The 20,813-nt window shown below is 31.1% G+C and overlaps 1 protein-coding gene across 1 annotated transcript in view; it reads left to right on the top strand.

Moving 5' to 3' along the window:
* The window catches only part of LOC127538746 (putative ankyrin repeat domain-containing protein 19), a 37,384-nt gene that overhangs the window by 8,576 nt on the left and 7,995 nt on the right, over positions 1-20,813 (top strand). The window contains exon 4 of the mRNA XM_051962491.1: positions 1,299-1,405. Within this exon, the coding sequence (XP_051818451.1) occupies positions 1,299-1,405 (107 nt within the window). The remainder of the gene's footprint in view (positions 1-1,298; positions 1,406-20,813) is intronic.

The raw sequence follows: 20,813 nt of genomic DNA, 5'->3' as shown, positions 1-20,813 counted from the left end.
AGGGATGAGGAAGGCAGGGAGAGTACACATAACACTAGAAGAGGTTTCATTCACAGTGGAACTCCTAAGAAGGAAATTCCCTCTTCTAATTTAGCTCAGGGCTTGCTCTATGTTTTAATCTTACAGTATGGATTCTTCCACTTAACTTTAAAAAGACTACATTATGTTTATGCTTATTTCAATGTAATTGGTTTTGTTTGTTTTCGATGTATTTTAGGCATTTAAAAACATTCTAAAAAGGGAGTTCATGAGAAAGAAAAAGTTAAGAAACCCAATGTTAGGGAGAGTCCTGGAGGTACTGCAGGGTCGTTCAGTCAGCATATGTGTGTCAGCTAAGGCCTTTTTGTCTTACTGCTCTTTGTTACTTTGTTCTTTGTTACTAGTTTGCTGACTATTCTATCACGTCCATCTCTCCAAAATCTTCTTTGAATGATATATTAAGTCTGTTCCCCAGAATGCAGTAGTACTCCAAGATATTATCTACAATGCTTTTCTATATTTAGAATTTTGCAATGTGAATTTGTCATGAAGAAATGCCATAATATTTTAAGAAAAACTTTTTGAAATTTGTTCCTCGTAAATCTGAACTACATAGAGACAGAATTTTCACAGGAAAAAATTAAATACATGTTTTCTTTATCCTAATGACTACACATTTTTTCTTTATAGAACTGCTGAAAGACTCCTGATTTTTTAAGTAAAGGCTTAATTCTTTGTCATTGGCACTTGGGAGAGGAAAAACAAGGAATATATTAGGAGGGTGGTAAGAGAGGGAAAATACTAGGTGAACGATTTTCTTCCAGGTTTCAATTCAATTTTTATTTGCTGTTGTTTATCGTTGTTGTTGAGTTTGTTTGTGCCTGTGGAGAATGGGTAAAAATAACTAGTCAACTTCCAATCCAGCCAGGATATAGCTTTACCTTAATAGAGTTTTGAGGAAATAAGTTTGGAAATAAGTTGGACAATTATCTGGCAAGAAAGGAAGATACTCATGAAATAATGTGAACTGGTCTCTTACTAATTCTGAATTTCTATCTTCTGATTACATATTAATCATTTTATCATTTTACATATAAGGGAACTTATAGCCCAGAGAGCTAAAGTAATTTGCTTTGTGATCACATAGGAATTAACTAATAGAAGTAAGATTTATATTCTAGTCTGCTCACTCCAATGTTCCATTGTGCTATGCTTTCTTACCATGTCATTAGCAAATTCATATAATGTCATAAGTTTTGAATTAAAGTAAATAGAGAATACTTACTTAATATAACAATGTCTTTCTTGTGACTTTGCAGGAAGGCCTTACACCACTTTTTTTTGCAATTAGAGCAAAGAAATTTGATATAGCAGAATTTCTTCTAAAAAATGGAGCAAATGTTAATGCCTTAGATGGCTATAAAAGGTACAGTAATAACAGCTTAAAAATACAAAAACATTTCTAGAGGAATAAAAATAACTTAAATCATGGAACACTTAGTGAACAACAATCATTGAAACTGAATATCATTGCAAGGGGATGAAAAAAGCACACATCATCTATGAAAAGAAAAAATCTTTATGTCTTTGCAAGAGAAAAAATATGTGGGCATATTAACCATTATTTATTGGTGATTACTATTTGCAATTTTCTATATTGATTTTGAATTAGTTAAGATTATCCCATAGAAGTTTTGAACTTTCATAATTCAGTTGATTCTCTTTATGAAATAATCTTAATATCACCCATGAGGATTGTAGCATATGTTTTCTGTTCCTCATTTCAATTTCCCTTAAGAATATGCACATTGATAAATGCAAATAAAGGAATGATACGATAAAATACTTTGATGAACCCTTGATCTTATCATTATGAAGACTCTTGCCACTGATTCAGTTATTAGTCCTTCCATCATTTTACATATAAGGGAACTTATAGCCCAGAGAGCTAAAGTAATTTGCTTTGTGATCACATAGGAATTAACTAATAGAAGTAAGATTTATATTCTAGTCTGCTCACTCCAATGTTCCATTGTGCTATGCTTTCTTACCATGTCATTAGCAAATTCATATAATGTCATAAGTTTTGAATTAAAGTAAATAGAGAATACTTACTTAATATAACAATGTCTTTCTTGTGACTTTGCAGGAAGGCCTTACACCACTTTTTTTTGCAATTAGAGCAAAGAAATTTGATATAGCAGAATTTCTTCTAAAAAATGGAGCAAATGTTAATGCCTTAGATGGCTATAAAAGGTACAGTAATAACAGCTTAAAAATACAAAAACATTTCTAGAGGAATAAAAATAACTTAAATCATGGAACACTTAGTGAACAACAATCATTGAAACTGAATATCATTGCAAGGGGATGAAAAAAGCACACATCATCTATGAAAAGAAAAAATCTTTATGTCTTTGCAAGAGAAAAAATATGTGGGCATATTAACCATTATTTATTGGTGATTACTATTTGCAATTTTCTATATTGATTTTGAATTAGTTAAGATTATCCCATAGAAGTTTTGAACTTTCATAATTCAGTTGATTCTCTTTATGAAATAATCTTAATATCACCCATGAGGATTGTAGCATATGTTTTCTGTTCCTCATTTCAATTTCCCTTAAGAATATGCACATTGATAAATGCAAATAAAGGAATGATACGATAAAATACTTTGATGAACCCTTGATCTTATCATTATGAAGACTCTTGCCACTGATTCAGTTATTAGTCCTTCCATCCAATCTCATCCCACAGGACTTTTGTCATAAAGGATCCAGAAAACACACTGATTCATTCCCTTGTTTCTTTTAATACTTGAGAACCAGTACAAGCTTTCATTTTCAATACAAGATTAGCCTACCTCTTTTTCTATTCATTTTTGCCTTTGCCATCACTTACTACATCAAAGACATCAAAATCACCTACTTATACTCACCACATATATGTCCATGGATTTTTGGGATTTTCTACAATTTTGATTCGTAAAAGATCATGTGTTTGTGTTTGTGTTTTCTAAAAATCTACTGTGGCCAAATATCATTCCTGAATAATATTGGTGTTTACAAAATAAGCTTTTGGGGCAGTGTGATCATTAAAGAAGTGCTGTGTAGTTTCTAAAATGAGATCCTATTGGATTTCTTTTTCCCAATAATTTCGCGACTAGTTCATTGTTATTGTTCATTCAATAAATTTCCATAACTTTCCATTCAAGCTTTGTGGGTGTGTATATCTATATGTATAAATACATCTACAAAGATATAGGTACACCAACTAATTGGGATTGTGCAGCAAACTACATGGAATCTGGAAAATTCTTCTCATTTACATTTTCAATATAGATTCTTTGATCAATCTCTTTATACTAAATGTGGGCCTTTTTCACGTTCAAAGGCTTGACATAGTTAGTAAAATGTTGTCCCAAATAGAAGCATTTGGAAATCTTTTCCATCATATACAGTCTATTCTATTTGGACTCTATACAGAGCATCCTACACAGTACTGGCTACTTTCTTTTATATATATATATATATATATATATATATATATATATATATATATATATATATATATTTTTTTTTTTTCATTTATGCCCTTGATATTCTTGATGTTTTGTTCTAGCAGATGAATTTTATTTTTGTTTTGTTTATGTTTTTCCTAGCTCTATGAAATGATTTTTTTGATAGTTGGTTTCTGTGGCACTGAAGAAGTAAATTAATGTAGGTAAAATGATCATTTTTAATTATATTGGCTGGTCCTACCCATAAGCAATAATATTAATTGCTCATGGGTAAAACCTGCCAATCTAAAATTTTGCATGTGTGTGTCAAAAGTGTTTTGTAATTGTATTCAGAAAGTTCCTGGATTTGTTTTGGCAGTAGACTCCCCAAATTTATTATTGTTTATAGTTATTTGGGATGGAATTTTTCTTTCTACCTATTGCTTCTGTGCTTTGTTGAGCATATAAAGAAATGCAAATGATTTATGTGGGTTTATATGCAACTCTATCAAAGTTGTTAATTATTTCATATAAAATTGTAGTTGATTTAGCTTTCTCTAAGTATACAATTATGCATAATCTGAAAAGAGTGATCATTTTTGTTTCCTTATTACCTGTTCTAATTTCTTCTATTTTCCTTCTTTTCTTTCTGTAGCTAACATTTTTAGTACTATGTCAAAAAATAGTGACAATCAACATCCTGGCTTCACCCCTGATTTTACTGGGAAGTCTTTGAGATTATCTCCATTACAGATATTGTTTGTTGACATTTTTAGATAGATGCTGATTATTATTTTAAAGAATGATGACTTTTTATTCTCTCTAATGCTTTTAATAGGAATGGGTGCTGTATTTTATGAGAAACTTTTTAAAGTATCTTTTGAGATAATCACATGATTTCTGTTGCTTTTGTTTTTGATATAGACAATTCCATTGCTATTTTCCCTAATATTGAGCCAATCTTGCATTCCTGGTATAAAGTCCACCTGGCCATTGTGTATAATCATACATTGCTACAATCTCCTTGTTCTTATTTAAATTGAAGTTTTTGCATCGCTATTCCTTTGGGAAAATAGTCTATAATTTTGCATGTGTGTGTCAAAAGTGTTTTGTAATTGTATTCAGAAAGTTCCTGGATTTGTTTTGGCAGTAGACTCCCCAAATTTATTATTGTTTATAGTTATTTGGGATGGAATTTTTCTTTCTACCTATTGCTTCTGTGCTTTGTTGAGCATATAAAGAAATGCAAATGATTTATGTGGGTTTATATGCAACTCTATCAAAGTTGTTAATTATTTCATATAAAATTGTAGTTGATTTAGCTTTCTCTAAGTATACAATTATGCATAATCTGAAAAGAGTGATCATTTTTGTTTCCTTATTACCTGTTCTAATTTCTTCTATTTTCCTTCTTTTCTTTCTGTAGCTAACATTTTTAGTACTATGTCAAAAAATAGTGACAATCAACATCCTGGCTTCACCCCTGATTTTACTGGGAAGTCTTTGAGATTATCTCCATTACAGATATTGTTTGTTGACATTTTTAGATAGATGCTGATTATTATTTTAAAGAATGATGACTTTTTATTCTCTCTAATGCTTTTAATAGGAATGGGTGCTGTATTTTATGAGAAACTTTTTAAAGTATCTTTTGAGATAATCACATGATTTCTGTTGCTTTTGTTTTTGATATAGACAATTCCATTGCTATTTTCCCTAATATTGAGCCAATCTTGCATTCCTGGTATAAAGTCCACCTGGCCATTGTGTATAATCATACATTGCTACAATCTCCTTGTTCTTATTTAAATTGAAGTTTTTGCATCGCTATTCCTTTGGGAAAATAGTCTATAATTTTCTTTCTCTGTCTAGGCCTTCCTGATTTAGGTATAGTACCATAGTTGTGCCATACAAGGAATAGTAGAACTCTTTCTTTGCCTATTTTCCCAAATATTTTATATAGTATTAGAATTAAGTTTTCTTTGAATGTTTATTAGAATTCCAGAGTGAACCCATCTGGCACTGTGGATTATTTTTCTTAAGGAGTTCAATAATGGCTTGTTAAATTTCTCCTTCTAAGATGCAGTTATTTAATCAGGAATCTGATTTCCTGATTTATTAATCTGAGTAATGAATATTTTCTTAAATATTCATTGATTTTTCTCATATGGTAAGATTTACTGGCAGAGAATTGGGCAAAATATTTCCTAATGATTGTTTTAATTTCTTTATTGGTGAGAATTTTACTTTTTTGTTTTTTGATAGTGGACATGTAGTTTTTTTTTTTTTTAAATCAAATTAACTAGTGACTTGTATCATTAATTTTTCATTAAAGCAGCTGTTAGATTTATTAGTCTATACTCTCCTTATATGTTTTTGTTTTATTTAAATATTTTGAAACTCACATTTGGTTGTGAGGATTTTTAATTTGGTACTCAGTTGGGGATTTTTAAATTCATTATCTTACTAGGTTTTTTGTTTTGTTTTGATATGTTTTGTATTTGTTTTTAGTTTCATGCCCAATTCATTATTCTTTCTTTTTGTATTTCACTTATCTGAGAATATAGGGAAGCAAATTTTACCCTAAATACTATTTTGGCTGCATCTCAAATTTTGGTATGTTATCTCATCAATATCATTCTCTTTTATGTGCATTTATTTTATTTTATGTCCTACAATTTTGCTAAAGTTGTTAATTATTTCATATAAAATTGTAGTTGATTTAGCTTTCTCTAAGTATACAATTATGCATAATCTGAAAAGAGTGATCATTTTTGTTTCCTTATTACCTGTTCTAATTTCTTCTATTTTCCTTCTTTTCTTTCTGTAGCTAACATTTTTAGTACTATGTCAAAAAATAGTGACAATCAACATCCTGGCTTCACCCCTGATTTTACTGGGAAGTCTTTGAGATTATCTCCATTACAGATATTGTTTGTTGACATTTTTAGATAGATGCTGATTATTATTTTAAAGAATGATGACTTTTTATTCTCTCTAATGCTTTTAATAGGAATGGGTGCTGTATTTTATGAGAAACTTTTTAAAGTATCTTTTGAGATAATCACATGATTTCTGTTGCTTTTGTTTTTGATATAGACAATTCCATTGCTATTTTCCCTAATATTGAGCCAATCTTGCATTCCTGGTATAAAGTCCACCTGGCCATTGTGTATAATCATACATTGCTACAATCTCCTTGTTCTTATTTAAATTGAAGTTTTTGCATCGCTATTCCTTTGGGAAAATAGTCTATAATTTTCTTTCTCTGTCTAGGCCTTCCTGATTTAGGTATAGTACCATAGTTGTGCCATACAAGGAATAGTAGAACTCTTTCTTTGCCTATTTTCCCAAATATTTTATATAGTATTAGAATTAAGTTTTCTTTGAATGTTTATTAGAATTCCAGAGTGAACCCATCTGGCACTGTGGATTATTTTTCTTAAGGAGTTCAATAATGGCTTGTTAAATTTCTCCTTCTAAGATGCAGTTATTTAATCAGGAATCTGATTTCCTGATTTATTAATCTGAGTAATGAATATTTTCTTAAATATTCATTGATTTTTCTCATATGGTAAGATTTACTGGCAGAGAATTGGGCAAAATATTTCCTAATGATTGTTTTAATTTCTTTATTGGTGAGAATTTTACTTTTTTGTTTTTTGATAGTGGACATGTAGTTTTTTTTTTTTAAATCAAATTAACTAGTGACTTGTATCATTAATTTTTCATTAAAGCAGCTGTTAGATTTATTAGTCTATACTCTCCTTATATGTTTTTGTTTTATTTAAATATTTTGAAACTCACATTTGGTTGTGAGGATTTTTAATTTGGTACTCAGTTGGGGATTTTTAAATTCATTATCTTACTAGGTTTTTTGTTTTGTTTTGTTTTGATATGTTTTGTATTTGTTTTTAGTTTCATGCCCAATTCATTATTCTGTTCTTTTTGTATTTCACTTATCTGAGAATATAGGGAAGCAAATTTTACCCTAAATACTATTTTGGCTGCATCTCAAATTTTGGTATGTTATCTCATCAATATCATTCTCTTTTATGTGCATTTATTTTATTTTATGTCCTACAATTTTGCTAAAGTTGTTAATTCCTCCTAGTATATTATTTGCAAAGAGTGCTAGTCATGTTTTGTAATCACTTACTATGTTTTTTTTTTCCTTCTTTGAGCCAATTCTGATGAGAGTTAAGGTTCACACTCTTCCCCTGTCCTCCCCTTCTTCCCCTTAACTGTCAATGTTTTTTTAAATCCCTTTTTTACTACAGATAATTTGCACCATTTATACTTTTGCCATTTTCCCAGTACATTCCTCTCACCCCTTAATTTCATTATTTTTTAAAAAGATATTATCTCTTTGTATTCAACTCACACTTGTGTCCTTTGTTTATATATATATACTCCTCCTAACAGTCATAATAATGAACAAGTTCTAGGAATGCAAACAAAAAAAAAAGTATCATAATGTCTACCACTTTCCTGATTACCTCCTTATGCTTCTATAGAGTCCTGAATTTGAAAATCAGATTTTCCATTCAGCTCTGCTCTTTTCATGAGAAATATCTGATAATCTTCTATTTAATTCCATAAAGGATTATACTGACTTTTGCTGGGGAGCTGTTCTTGGTTGCAATGCTAGCTAGCTCCATTCTCTCAGTAATATCTTTCAATGCCTTCTGGGCCTTTAATGTAGACGCTGCTAAATCTGAAGCTCCATTATAACTGAATTATTTCATTCTGTCTGCTTGCAGTATTTTGTACTTGATTTGATAATTAGCTTAATTCTGGAAATTAGCTACAATATTCCTTTCAGTTTTCATTTTAGGGATCTCTTTTAGGAAGTTATCTGTGGATTCTTTTTTTTTTTCTTATACCTTTTTATTTATAAGATATATGCATAGGTAATTTTTCAACATTGACCCTTTTCATATGACTAGAAATACTTTCAATTTCTTCTTCTGAAAATTGTCTGTTCATATCCTTTGACCATTTATCAATTGGAAAATGGCTTGATTTCTTAGAAATTAAAGTCAATTCTCTCTCTCTCTGTGTGTGTGTGTATATATATATATACTCCTCCTAACAGTCATAATAATGAACAAGTTCTAGGAATGCAAACAAAAAAAAAAGTATCATAATGTCTACCACTTTCCTGATTACCTCCTTATGCTTCTATAGAGTCCTGAATTTGAAAATCAGATTTTCCATTCAGCTCTGCTCTTTTCATGAGAAATATCTGATAATCTTCTATTTAATTCCATAAAGGATTATACTGACTTTTGCTGGGGAGCTGTTCTTGGTTGCAATGCTAGCTAGCTCCATTCTCTCAGTAATATCTTTCAATGCCTTCTGGGCCTTTAATGTAGACGCTGCTAAATCTGAAGCTCCATTATAACTGAATTATTTCATTCTGTCTGCTTGCAGTATTTTGTACTTGATTTGATAATTAGCTTAATTCTGGAAATTAGCTACAATATTCCTTTCAGTTTTCATTTTAGGGATCTCTTTTAGGAAGTTATCTGTGGATTCTTTTTTTTTTTCTTATACCTTTTTATTTATAAGATATATGCATAGGTAATTTTTCAACATTGACCCTTTTCATATGACTAGAAATACTTTCAATTTCTTCTTCTGAAAATTGTCTGTTCATATCCTTTGACCATTTATCAATTGGAAAATGGCTTGATTTCTTAGAAATTAAAGTCAATTCTCTCTCTCTCTGTGTGTGTGTGTATATATATATATAGGAAATGAGGCCTTTATCAGAACCTTTCTCTGTAAAAAATGTTTTCCCAGTTTATTGCTTCCCTTCTAATCTTGTCTGCATTAGTTTTGTTTGTACAAAAGCTTGATATAATCAAAATTTTTTATTTTGTGATCAATAATGACTTCTAGTCCTTCTTTAGTCACAAATTCCTTCCTTCTCCACATATCTGAGAAGTAAACTATCCTATGATATTCTAATTTAATTATAATCTCATTCTTTATGCTTAGATCATGAACCCATTTTGACCTTATCTTCGTGTATGGTGTTAAGTGTGGGCCAATGCTAGTTTCTGTCATACTGATTTCCAATTTTCCCAGCAATTTTTTTTTTCAAACAGTGAATTCTTATTCCAAAAGCTGGGGTCTTTGGGTTTGGCAAATACTAGATTATTAAAGTTATGGACTGTTTTGTCCTGTGAACCTAACCAATTCCACTGATCAACTAATCTATTTTTTAGCCAATAACAAATGGTTTTGGTGACTGATGCTTTATAATATAGTTTTAGATCTAGTACAGCTAGGCCACTTCATTTGATTTTTTTTCCACTAGTTCCCTTGAAAATCTTGACCTTTTCTCAAAATGAATTTTGTTGTTATTTTTTCTAGATCATTAAAATAGTTTTTTGGGAGTCTGATTAGTATATCACTGAATAAATAGATTAGTTTATCTAATATTGTCATCTTGATTATACTCGCTCGACCTATCCAGGAGCATTGAATATTTTCCCAGTTGGTTAAATCTGAATTTGTGTGCAAAGTGTTTTGTAGTTTTGCTCATATACTTCCTGACTTTCCCTTTACAGATAGATTACCAAACATTTTATACTATTGGCAATTACTTTATATGGAATTTTTCTTTGTATCTCTAACTATTGGATTTTGTTAGCAATATATATGAGTGCTGATGATTGATGTGGGTTTATTTTGTATCCTGCAACTTTGCTAAAGTTGTTAATTCCTCCTAGTATATTATTTGCAAAGAGTGCTAGTCATGTTTTGTAATCACTTACTATGTTTTTTTTTTCCTTCTTTGAGCCAATTCTGATGAGAGTTAAGGTTCACACTCTTCCCCTGTCCTCCCCTTCTTCCCCTTAACTGTCAATGTTTTTTTAAATCCCTTTTTTACTACAGATAATTTGCACCATTTATACTTTTGCCATTTTCCCAGTACATTCCTCTCACCCCTTAATTTCATTATTTTTTAAAAAGATATTATCTCTTTGTATTCAACTCACACTTGTGTCCTTTGTTTATATATATATATATAATATATATATATATATATATATATACTCCTCCTAACAGTCATAATAATGAACAAGTTCTAGGAATGCAAACAAAAAAAAAAGTATCATAATGTCTACCACTTTCCTGATTACCTCCTTATGCTTCTATAGAGTCCTGAATTTGAAAATCAGATTTTCCATTCAGCTCTGCTCTTTTCATGAGAAATATCTGATAATCTTCTATTTAATTCCATAAAGGATTATACTGACTTTTGCTGGGGAGCTGTTCTTGGTTGCAATGCTAGCTAGCTCCATTCTCTCAGTAATATCTTTCAATGCCTTCTGGGCCTTTAATGTAGACGCTGCTAAATCTGAAGCTCCATTATAACTGAATTATTTCATTCTGTCTGCTTGCAGTATTTTGTACTTGATTTGATAATTAGCTTAATTCTGGAAATTAGCTACAATATTCCTTTCAGTTTTCATTTTAGGGATCTCTTTTAGGAAGTTATCTGTGGATTCTTTTTTTTTTTCTTATACCTTTTTATTTATAAGATATATGCATAGGTAATTTTTCAACATTGACCCTTTTCATATGACTAGAAATACTTTCAATTTCTTCTTCTGAAAATTGTCTGTTCATATCCTTTGACCATTTATCAATTGGAAAATGGCTTGATTTCTTAGAAATTAAAGTCAATTCTCTCTCTCTCTGTGTGTGTGTGTATATATATATATATATAGGAAATGAGGCCTTTATCAGAACCTTTCTCTGTAAAAAATGTTTTCCCAGTTTATTGCTTCCCTTCTAATCTTGTCTGCATTAGTTTTGTTTGTACAAAAGCTTGATATAATCAAAATTTTTTATTTTGTGATCAATAATGACTTCTAGTCCTTCTTTAGTCACAAATTCCTTCCTTCTCCACATATCTGAGAAGTAAACTATCCTATGATATTCTAATTTAATTATAATCTCATTCTTTATGCTTAGATCATGAACCCATTTTGACCTTATCTTCGTGTATGGTGTTAAGTGTGGGCCAATGCTAGTTTCTGTCATACTGATTTCCAATTTTCCCAGCAATTTTTTTTTTCAAACAGTGAATTCTTATTCCAAAAGCTGGGGTCTTTGGGTTTGGCAAATACTAGATTATTAAAGTTATGGACTGTTTTGTCCTGTGAACCTAACCAATTCCACTGATCAACTAATCTATTTTTTAGCCAATAACAAATGGTTTTGGTGACTGATGCTTTATAATATAGTTTTAGATCTAGTACAGCTAGGCCACTTCATTTGATTTTTTTTCCACTAGTTCCCTTGAAAATCTTGACCTTTTCTCAAAATGAATTTTGTTGTTATTTTTTCTAGATCATTAAAATAGTTTTTTGGGAGTCTGATTAGTATATCACTGAATAAATAGATTAGTTTATCTAATATTGTCATCTTGATTATACTCGCTCGACCTATCCAGGAGCATTGAATATTTTCCCAGTTGGTTAAATCTGAATTTGTGTGCAAAGTGTTTTGTAGTTTTGCTCATATACTTCCTGACTTTCCCTTTACAGATAGATTACCAAACATTTTATACTATTGGCAATTACTTTATATGGAATTTTTCTTTGTATCTCTAACTATTGGATTTTGTTAGCAATATATATGAGTGCTGATGATTGATGTGGGTTTATTTTGTATCCTGCAACTTTGCTAAAGTTGTGGATTCTTTCTAATACCTTTTTAGTAGACTTTCTGGTTCTCGAAGTATACCAACATATCATCTGCAAAGAGTGATAATTTGGTTTCCTAATTACCTACTCTAATATTTTTAATCTCTTTCTCGACTCTTATTGCCAAAACTGGCATTTCTAATACAATATTGAATAGTAATGGTGATAGTGGGAAACCTTGTTTCACTCCTGATCTTATTGGGAATGATTTCAGTTTATCCCCATTACATATGATGCTTACTGATGGTTTCAAATAGATGCTACTAACTATTTTAAGGAAAAGTCCATTATTCCTATACTCTCAAGTGTTTCTAATAGGAATGGATGTTGGATTTTATCCAATGCTTCATCTACTGAGGTGAAAATGAAACCAACTCTTAGTTTTATTTATTAATTCAATATTTTTTTAGTTTCAGTTTTATTAATTTCTCCTTTTAATATTAGAATTTCAAGTTTAGTATTTGATTGGGGCATTTTACTATGCTCTTTTTCTAGCTTTTGAAGTTGCAAGCCCAATTCATTGAACTTTTTTTTCCTCTATTTTTTTCAAGTAAGCCTCTAGAGATATAAAATTTCCCCTTATCTTCACTTTGGCTGCATCCCACAAATTTTGGTATGTTATCTCATCAATATCATTCTCTTTTATGTGCATTTATTTTATTTTATGTCCTACAATTTTGCTAAAGTTGTTAATTCCTCCTAGTATATTATTTGCAAAGAGTGCTAGTCATGTTTTGTAATCACTTACTATGTTTTTTTTTTCCTTCTTTGAGCCAATTCTGATGAGAGTTAAGGAATGCAGGGCTGGCTCAATATTAGGAAAACTATTAGCATAATTGACTATATCAATAACCAAACAAACAAAAACCACATGATCATCTCAATAGATGCAGAAAAAGCATTTGATAAAATCCAACATCCATTCCTAATAAAAACACTTGAGAGCATAGGAATAAATGGACTTTTCCTTAAAATAGTCAGGAGCATATATTTAAAACCATCAGTAAGCATCATATGCAATGGGGAAAAACTGGAACCTTTCCCAGTAAGATCTGGAGTGAAGCAAGGTTGCCCACTATCACCATTATTATTTAATATCGTATTAGAAACACTAGCCTCGGCAATAAGAGTCGAGAAAGATATTAAAGGAATTAGAGTAGGCAATGAGGAAACCAAAATCACTCTTTACAGATGATATGATGGTATACCTAGAGAACCCCAGAGATTCTACTAAAAAGCTATTAGAAATAATTCATAATTTTAGCAAAGTAGTTGGCTACAAAATAAATCCCCATAAATCCTCAGCATTTTTATACATCACCAACAAAACCCAACAGCAAGAGATACAAAGAGAAATTCCATTCAGGATAACTGTTGATACCATAAAATATTTGGGAATCTATTTACCAAAGGAAAGTCAGGAATTATATGAGCAAAACTATAAAAAAGTCTCCACACAAATAAAGTCAGACTTAAATAATTGGAAAAATATTAAGTGCTCTTGGATCGGCCGAGTGAACATAATAAAGATGACAATACTCCCTAAACTAATCTATTTATTTAGCGCTATACTAATCAGACTTCCAAGAAAATATTTTAATGATCTAGAAAAAATAACAACAAAATTCATATGGAACAATAAAAAGTCGAGAATCTCAAGGGAATTAATGAAAAAAAAAATCAAATGAAGGTGGCTAGCTGTACCTGATCTAAAATTATATTATAAAGCAGCAGTCACCAAAACCATTTGGTATTGGCTAAGAAATAGATCAGTGGATCAGTGGAAAAGGTTAGGTTCACAAGACAGAATAGTCACCTAAAGCAATCTAGTGTTTGACAAACCCAAAGACCCTAACTTCTGGGATAAGAATTCATTATTTGATAAAAACTGCTGGGATAATTGGAAATTAGTATGGCAGAAATTAGGCATGGACCCACACTTAACACCATATACCAAGATAAGATCAAAATGGGTCCATGACCTAGGCATAAAGAACAAGATTATAAATAAATTAGAGAACATAGGATAGTTTATCTCTCTGACTTATGGAGGAGAAAGAAATTTGTAACCAAAGATGAACTAGAGACCATTACTGATCACAAAATAGAAAATTTTGATTACATCAAATTAAAAAACCTTTGTACAAATAAAACTAATGCAAACAAGATTAGAAGGGAAGCAATAAACTGGGAAAACATCTTCACAGTTAAAGGTTCTGATAAAGGCCTCATTTCCAAAATATATAGAGAACTGACTCAAATTTATAAGAAATCAAGCCATTCTCCAATTGATAAATGGTCAAAGGATATGAACAGACAATTTTCAGAGGATGAAATTGAAACTATTACCACTCATATGAAAGAGTGTTCCAAATCATTGTTGATCAGAGAAATGCAAATTAAGACCACTCTGAGATACCACTACACACCTGTCAGATTGGCTAAGATGACAGGAAAAAATAATGATGAATGTTGGAGGGGATGCGGGAAAACGGGGACACTGATGCATTGTTGGTGGAGTTGTGAACGAATCCAACCATTCTGGAGAGCAATATGGAATTATGCCCCAAAAGTTATCAAATTGTGCATACCCTTTGATCCAGCAGTGTTTCTATTGGGCTTATATCCCAAAGAAATACTAAAGAAGGGAAAGGGATCTGTATGTACCAAAATGTTTGTAGCAGCCCTGTTTGTAGTGGCTAGAAACTGGAAAATGAATGGATGCCCATCAATTGGAGAATGGCTGGGTAAATTGTGGTATATGAATGTTATGGAATATTGTTCTGTAAGAAATGACCAACAGGATGAATACAGAGAGGACTGGCGAGACTTACATGAACTGATGCTAAGTGAAATGAGCAGAACCAGGAGATCATTATACACTTCGACAACGATATTGTATGAGGACATATTTTGATGGAAGTGGATTTCTTTGACAAAGAGACCTAACTGAGTTTCAATTGATAAATGACGGACAGAAGCAGCTACACCCAAAGAAAGAACACTGGGAAACGAATGTGAACTATCTGCATTTTTGTTTTTCTTCCCGGGTTATTTATACCTTCTGAATCCAATTCTCCCTGTGCAACAAGAGAACTGTTCGGTTCTGCAAACATATATTGTATCTAGGATATACTGCAATATATGCAACATATATAGGACTGCTTGTCATCTAGGGGAGGGAGTGAAGGGAGGGAGGGGAAAAATCGGAACAGAAACGATTGCAAGGGATAATGTTGTAAAAAAAATTACCCTGGCATGGATTCTGTCAATATAATTATTATTAAATAAAAATTAAAAAAAAAAAAGAAAAAGAAAGTTAAAAAGAGACAAAGACAAGGAGGTATGGAGAAAAAGTGTGAGAGAAAGGCAGGGAGGGACAGAGGGAAGGTGAGAGAGAAAGACAGGGAGGGACAGAGGGGAAGGTGAGAGAAAGGCAGAGATCGTGGGAAGAAAAAGGAGGGAGTGAGCAGAGACATGGAGAGGAAGAGGGAGAAAACGAGGAAATACTTCTGAGAATAGAGAAGTCATTTAAAATAGGTCATCTCAAAATATTGCTATTTGTATACACTTCAGGGCACTTGTATTCATACAAAAAATAATATTCCATGACAGTCATATACCATTTTCCATTTTATTCAGCCATTCCCCAATTGGTAGGCTTCTCCTTGATTTCCATTTTTTTCTACTGACAAGAGAGGTCCTACAAATATTTTTGTACTTATAGGTCCTTTTACTTAAAAAAAAAAATCTCTTTTTGTATTCATAGCTAGTAGTGCTATTAAGTCAAAGGATGTGTGTGAATTTATACCTCTTTGGGCATAGATCATATCTTATTATCATTTATCATTTGGGGCATAACTCTTATTTTTAAAAATTGAGTCAGTTCCTTCTATGTTTGAGAAATGAGGCATTATCAGCAAAACGTGCTTCAAAATTCTGTTTACAATTACTGTGCTAACCATACCCCACATTATTTTTATTCTCTTCCCTTTCACCCTAACACTCCTAAAAAAAATGTTCTGCTGTTGACCAACCTTCTCCCAAATTGCTCTCTTAATTTATCACTCTTTCCTCTTCCCATATCGCATTCCCGTCCTCTTTTCCTCCAAAGTTATATATATTCCCTTATATAATGTGCATATTGTTTCCTTCCTTCATAGTAAAGTTCATTCACTTCTCCTTCCTCCCCTTTTCCCCTGTAATATAAAACATTTTTTGCCTCTTTTTATAGCAGATAATTTATATTATTCCATTTTCCCTTTTCTTTTAACCCAGTACATTCCTCTCTCATTCCATAATTGCATCATTTTTTTCTGCTCTATTTTATTATTTTCCCCAGCTACATTAAAACAAATTTCTTACATTTGTTTTTACAATTTTTGATTCTCTTTTATTTCCTCCCACAATTAAGAAAGCACTTGTGAAGTTAAGCAAAGTATTTCCATAAAAGTCAAGTCCTGCAAAAATAAACATAAATCTCCTAGCCCAATGAAGGTAAAATTAATTTTAAAAAGAGAAAGAAAAAAAAAAAACCCTGCAGGATAAGATAGGTTTCTACATACTCTTATAAAGTATGTTTTTTTTTTTCCTTGAGTCAATTCTGATGAGAGTTAAGGTTCACACTCTTCCCCTGTCCTCCCCTTCTTCCCATTCACTATCAATGTTTTTTTAAATCTCTTTTTTACTACAGATAATTTGCACCATTTGCACTTTTCCCATTTTTCCAGTACATTCCTCTCACCCCTTAATTTCATTATTTTTTTAAAAGCTATTAACTCTTTGTATTCAACTCACACTTGTGTCCTTTGTTTATATATATATATACTCCTCCTAACAGTCATAATAATGAACAAGTTCTAGGAATGAAAACAGATAGACATTATGATACCACTTTTCTGGTTACCTCCTTATGCTTCTATAGAGTCCTGAATTTGAAAATCAGATTTTCCATTCAACTCTGGTCTTTTCATGAAGAATATCTGATAATCCTTTAATTCCATAAAGGACTATACTGACTTTTGCTGGGGAGCTGTTCTTGGTTGCAATTATAGCTAGCTCCATTCTCTCAGTAATATCTTTCAATGTCTTCTGGGCCTTTAATGTAGAAGCTGCTAAATCTTGTGTTATCCTGACTGAAGCTCCATTATAACTGAATTATTTCATTCTCTCTGCTTGCAGTATTTTGTACTTGATCTGATAATTAGCTCAATTCTGGAAATTAGCTACAATATTCCTTTCAGTTTTCATTTTGGGGATCTCTTTCAGGAAATGATCTGTTGATTTTTTTTTTCTTATGCCTTTTTATTTACAAAATATATGCATAGGTAATTTTTCAGCATTGACCCTTTTCATATGACTAGAAATACTTTCAATTTCTTCTTCTGAAAATTGTCTGTTCATATCCTTTGACCATTTATCAATTGGAAATGGCTTGATTTCTTAAAAATTAAATTCTCTCTCTCTCTCTCTCTCTCTCTCTCTCTCTCTCTCTCTCTCTCTCTCTATATATATATATATATGAAATGAGGCTTTTATCAGAACCTTTCACTGTAAAAAATGTTTTCCCAGTTTATTGCTTCCCTTCTAATCTTGTCTGCATTAGTTTTGTTTGTACAAAAGCTTGATATAATCAAAATTTTCTATTTTGTGATCAATAATGACCTCTAGTCCTTCTTTGGTCACAAATTCCTTCCTTCTCCACATATCTGAGAAGTAAACTATCCTTATGGTGTTCTAATTTAATTATAATCTCATTCTTTATGCTTAGATCATGAACCCATTTTGACCTTATCTTGGTGTAAGGTGTTAAGTGTGGGCCAATGCTAGTTTCTGCCATACTGATTTCCAATTTTCCCAGCATTTTTTTTTCCTTTTCAAACAGTGGATTCTTATTACAAAAGCTGGGGTCTTTGGGTTTGTCAAAGACTAAATTATTAAAGTAATGGACTGTTTTGTCCTGTGAACTTAATCAATTCCACTGATCAACTAATCTATTTTTTATCCAATAACAAATGGTTTTGGTGACTGATGTTTTATAATATAGTTTTAGATCTAGTACAGTTAGGCTACTTCATTTGATTTTTTTTTTCACTAGTTCCCTTGAAAATCTTGATCTTTTCTCAAAATGAATTTTGTTATTTTTTCTAGGTCATTAAAATAGTTTTTTGGGAGTCTGATTAGTATATCACTAAATAGATTAGTTTATCTAATATTGTCATCTTTATTATGTTCGCTCGGCCGATCCAAGAGCACTTAATATTTTTCCAATTATTTAAGTCTGACTTTATTTGTGTGGAGACTTTTTTATAATTTTGCTCATATAATTCCTGACTTTCCTTTGGTAGATAGATTCCCAAATATTTTATGGTATCAACAGTTATTCTGAATGGAATTTCTCTTTGTATCTCTTGCTGTTGGGTTTTGTTGGTGATGTATAAAAATGCTGAGGATTTATGGGGATTTATTTTGTAACCAGCTACTTTGCTAAAATTATGAATTATTTCTAATAGCTTTTTAGTAGAATCTCTGGGGTTCTTGAAGTATACCAACATATCATCTGCAAAGAATGATAATTTGGTTTCCTAATTACCTACCCTAATGTCTTTAATCTCTTTCTCAACTCTTATTGCCAAAACTGGCATTTCTAATACAATATTGAATAGTAATGGTGATAGTGGGAAACCTTGTTTCACTCTTGATCTTATTGGGAATGATTTCAGTTTGTCCCCATTACATACGATGCTTACTGATGGTTTCAAATAGATGCTACTATTTTAAGGAAATGTCCATTATTCCTATACTCTCAAGTGTTTTTAATAGGAATGAATGTTGGATTTTATCAAATGCTTCATCTACTGAGATGAAAATGAAACCACCTCTTAGTTTTATTAATTCAATATTTTTTAGTTTCAGTTTTATTAATTTCTCCTTTTAATATTAGAATTTCAAATTTAGTATTTGATTGGGGCATTTTACTATGCTCTTTTTCTAGCTTTTGAAGTTGCAAGCCCAATTCATTGAACTTTTTTTTCTGATTTTTTTTTTTAAATAAGCTGCTAGAGATATAAAATTTCCCCTTATCTCCACTTTGGTTGCATCCCACAAAATTTGGTATGATGTCTCATTATTATCGTTTTCTTGGGTGAAGTTATTAATTATGTCTATGATTTCCTGTTTCACCCAATCATTCTTTAGTATGAGATTATTTAGTTTCCAATTATTTTTTGGTCTACTTCCTTCTGGTTTTTTGTTGAGTGTAATTTTCATTGCATCGTGGTCTGAAAAGGATGCATTTACTATTTCTGCCTTACTGCATTTGAGTTTGAGGTTTTTATGTCCTAATATATGGTCAATTTTTGCATAAGTTCCATGAACTGCTGAAAAGAAAGTGTACTCCTTTCTGTCTCCATTACATTTTCTCCAGCCAGTATTAAATTTATGGGCACCACTTGCCTCACGCAGCTCTCCCTCTTTAGAATCCCTCCCATGCCTTTTGATTTCCTCCCCTTTCTTATATCTTTCCCTTACTTTTTCATATTGCTTTCTATTTAGCCTACTCTTTTCCTTTTCCCTTGTCCTCTCCCACTTTTTAATGAGGTGAGAGAAATTTCTCTGTAAACCAAATATGTCTAATATTTTCTCTTTGAGCTAAAGCTGATGAGAGTAAGTTGATTCACACAATGTTCCTTCCCCTCCCTTAATTCTCTCAGATATGATAGGTTTCTTTTGCCTCTTCGTGGGATATAATTTCCCTCTTTTTATTTCTCCTTTTTCCTTTTTCTAATACAATGCTCTTTCCATTTCTAATTCTTTTTTTTTTTTTGGTATTATAACAGTAAAATCAAATTATACCACACACTCATTATATATTCTTGTAATAGAAATCTGGTTCTCAGGAGTTCTTTTTACCCTTTATGCTTTTCTTGAGTTCTATATTTGGAGGTCAAATTTATTATTTAGCTCTGTTTTTTTGTTTTTTTTTTTTTGGTTTTGCTTGACTGATTATTGATATCTCAATGAATCATTCATTTCTATTTGTTCACTTCTGATTTTTAATGAATTATTTTCTTTATTAACTTTTTAAAACTTCTTTTTGCATATGTCCACTTGAGTTTTTAAATGAGTTGCTTTGTTCTATGGGATTTTTTTCATTTCATTAATTTTTTTAATGTCATTTTCTTTCTTTCTTTTTCTGAGATGAGACTGTTTAGGATATTTGCTTCTTCCTCTGTTAGTTTGGGCAAGCTATATTTTTGGAGGTATTTTTCTATTTCATTTAAGTTGTCTAATTTATTGGCATAAAGTTGGGCAAAGTAACTCCCAATTATTGCTCTAATTTCTTCTTTGTTAGTGGCGAGTTCTCCTTTTTCATTTTTAAGACTAACAATTTGATTTTCCTCTTTCCTTTTTTAATCAGATTTACTAAGGGTTTGTCTATTTTGTTGGTTTTTTCATAGAACCAACTCTTAGTTTTATTAATCAATTCAATAGTTTTTTTACTTTCAATTTTATTGATCTCTCCTTTTATTTTTAGAATTTCAAGTTTAGTGTTTGACTGGAGGTTTTTAATTTGTTCCTTTTCTAGCATTTTTAGTTGCAAA

The sequence above is a fragment of the Antechinus flavipes genome, chromosome 5 (genome assembly GCF_016432865.1).
Source record: "Antechinus flavipes isolate AdamAnt ecotype Samford, QLD, Australia chromosome 5, AdamAnt_v2, whole genome shotgun sequence".
Taxonomy (NCBI): domain Eukaryota; kingdom Metazoa; phylum Chordata; class Mammalia; order Dasyuromorphia; family Dasyuridae; genus Antechinus; species Antechinus flavipes.
This window is presented reverse-complemented; position numbering and strand designations above follow the sequence as displayed.